The 2,300-nt window shown below is 41.0% G+C and overlaps 1 protein-coding gene across 1 annotated transcript; it reads left to right on the top strand.

Moving 5' to 3' along the window:
* Positions 1–989: 989 nt before the first annotated feature.
* LOC103742531 (olfactory receptor 142-like) lies at positions 990–1,917 on the top strand. The gene has a single exon (XM_008843635.1). The coding sequence runs from the start codon at positions 990–992 to the stop codon at positions 1,914–1,916; it is 927 nt and encodes a 308-aa protein (XP_008841857.1). The 3' UTR covers position 1,917.
* Positions 1,918–2,300: the final 383 nt, after the last annotated feature.

Consider the following 2,300-nt stretch of genomic DNA (forward strand, 5'->3'; position numbering starts at 1 on the left):
TAGTGGACAATTGAGAAACTAGCATTGTTATGAAACTGGCCTCCCTGCTCTGTCTCTTGTGTGGTGTCTCTGCCTGCCATGACACAATGGAAAAACCATCAGTAGATGCTGAGCAGATTCCTGTACCAAACTTTTGGTCTTCTCATCCTCCAAAACTGTAATCTAATTAACTTTTATCCCTCCCTCCCTCCCTCCCTTTCTTCTTTCTTTTCTTTCTATTTTAATTAATTTGTTATTATTATTCGTTATTTTTACTTTTTATGTATATGAATGTATTGCCTGCAGGTATATAAGTGCACCCTTATCGTGCAATGCCCACGGAGGTCTGAAGAGGGTGTCAGATCCCCTGGAACTTTATATATGCATGGTTGTTAGTCGCCATGTAGGTGCTGGGAACTGAATCCAGGTCCTCTGTAAGAGCAGCCAGTGCTCTTAATCACTAAGCCACCTCTCCAGTACTTAACCTTTATTCTTTATGAATTATGCAGTCTGTGATCTTCATGCAAAATGACTAAAAATGGAGTAAGACATTTCCTGAAGAACAGAAGAAGGAAGGAAAGAGGAGGGCATGTGAAGGGGATTCAACAGCAAGAGTTATCCAAAATGTACTGAAGACAATACAAATAATAGACTCTTAACTTGAATGCCTTCCCAAATTCAGAATCCACGGTAAATTACAAAGACTCTTGAATGAAAGCCTGAAAGAATAATTCTAAGTACCAGAATTCACCATTTTCTGTTATTATGGTCAAGTGACAGTTTCCCTGAATATCCATTTTCTAGTGGTAAAAGTAAATAAAGTAAATAATGCAAAATGTTAGAATGCTAACATATAGTACTTAACTAGTAGTTATTAGGCAAATAAATGTCTAATAAGCATATTGTAAATTGTTTTACATTCTCTAAAGTGCTATAGAAGTCATGAATTTGTGTTAAAATCAGTTTTTTTGCAGAATTATCTGATGCCCAGCACACTTTGAACTCAATCCATGGCCAGGGCAAATAATGTGACCGAGTTGATTATCACTGGCCTTTTCCAGGATCCAGAGCTGCAGCAGGTGTGCTTTGTGCTGTTTCTTCCTGTGTACCTGGCCACGGTGGTGGGCAATGGCCTCATTGTTATAACAGTTAGTGTCAGCAAGGGTCTGCATTCTCCCATGTACACCTTCCTCAGCTCTCTGTCTATGGTAGAGATCTGTTATTCCTCTACTGTTGTCCCAAAATTCATCACTGACTTACTTGCCACAATTAAAACCATCTCTCTGAAGGGCTGTCTGGCTCAGATATTCTTCTTTCATTTCTTTGGGGTTGCTGAGATACTTTTGCTGGTGGTGATGGCCTATGACCGCTACGTGGCCATCTGCAAGCCTCTTCATTACATGAACATAATGAGTCGTCCAGTGTGTCACATGCTGGTGTCTGGTTCCTGGCTAGGAGGATTCGTTCACTCCATGGTCCAGATTCTCATCACCATTCCGCTGCCCTTCTGTGGTCCCAGTGTGATTGACCACTACTTCTGTGACCTCCAACCACTATTCAAGCTTGCCTGCACCGACACCTTCATGGAGGGGATTATTGTGATGGCCAACAGTGGCTTAATCTCTATTGTCTCACTCCTCATCTTGGTGTCTTCCTACATCATCATCCTGTTCAACTTGAGGAACCACTCTGCAGAGGGGAGGCGTAAGGCCCTCTCCACCTGTGCCTCTCACATCACAGTTGTCGTCTTGTTCTTTGGACCTGCCATCTTCCTTTATCTGCGCCCCTCCTCTACCTTCACTGTAGATAAACTTGTGGCTGTATTTTACACAGTCATTACCCCCATGCTGAACCCCATCATCTATACACTCAGAAATGCAGAGGTGAAAAATGCCATGAGGAAGTTGTGGGGCAAAAAGGACTCTGTGAGTGAGTGAAAGGAGAGCTAATGGATGGACAAAGTTTCAAAAGTTAGTCTGTTGTTGAAGTAGATTTTGCTGTTTTGTTGCATATTCAAATATGAGAGCTATATGAGGAGCATAGTTTTTCTGTTACTGTACTTCTCCTTTGTAGCCAAATATGCCCTTGTGTAATGGCCAAGAACAGAGGTCAGATAGTCTCACTGACAGGTTGAATTTGATTGGCTGCATAGTTTCCTAGTATCATGGGTTTGGGTAATTTGAAAGTTCAACCAAGTGCAAATGCAAAGAACATTTAGAAATCTAACTGTCTTTCATTGACACACGGTACTATTTAATAATTATAGGGTATTGTATGAGATTTTGACTTGTTTACATGCATAATGAATACTTTACAGTAAT

This window comes from Nannospalax galili, unplaced genomic scaffold (assembly GCF_000622305.1).
Source record: "Nannospalax galili isolate Female #2095 unplaced genomic scaffold, S.galili_v1.0 scaffold1200, whole genome shotgun sequence".
Lineage (NCBI taxonomy): Eukaryota > Metazoa > Chordata > Mammalia > Rodentia > Spalacidae > Nannospalax > Nannospalax galili.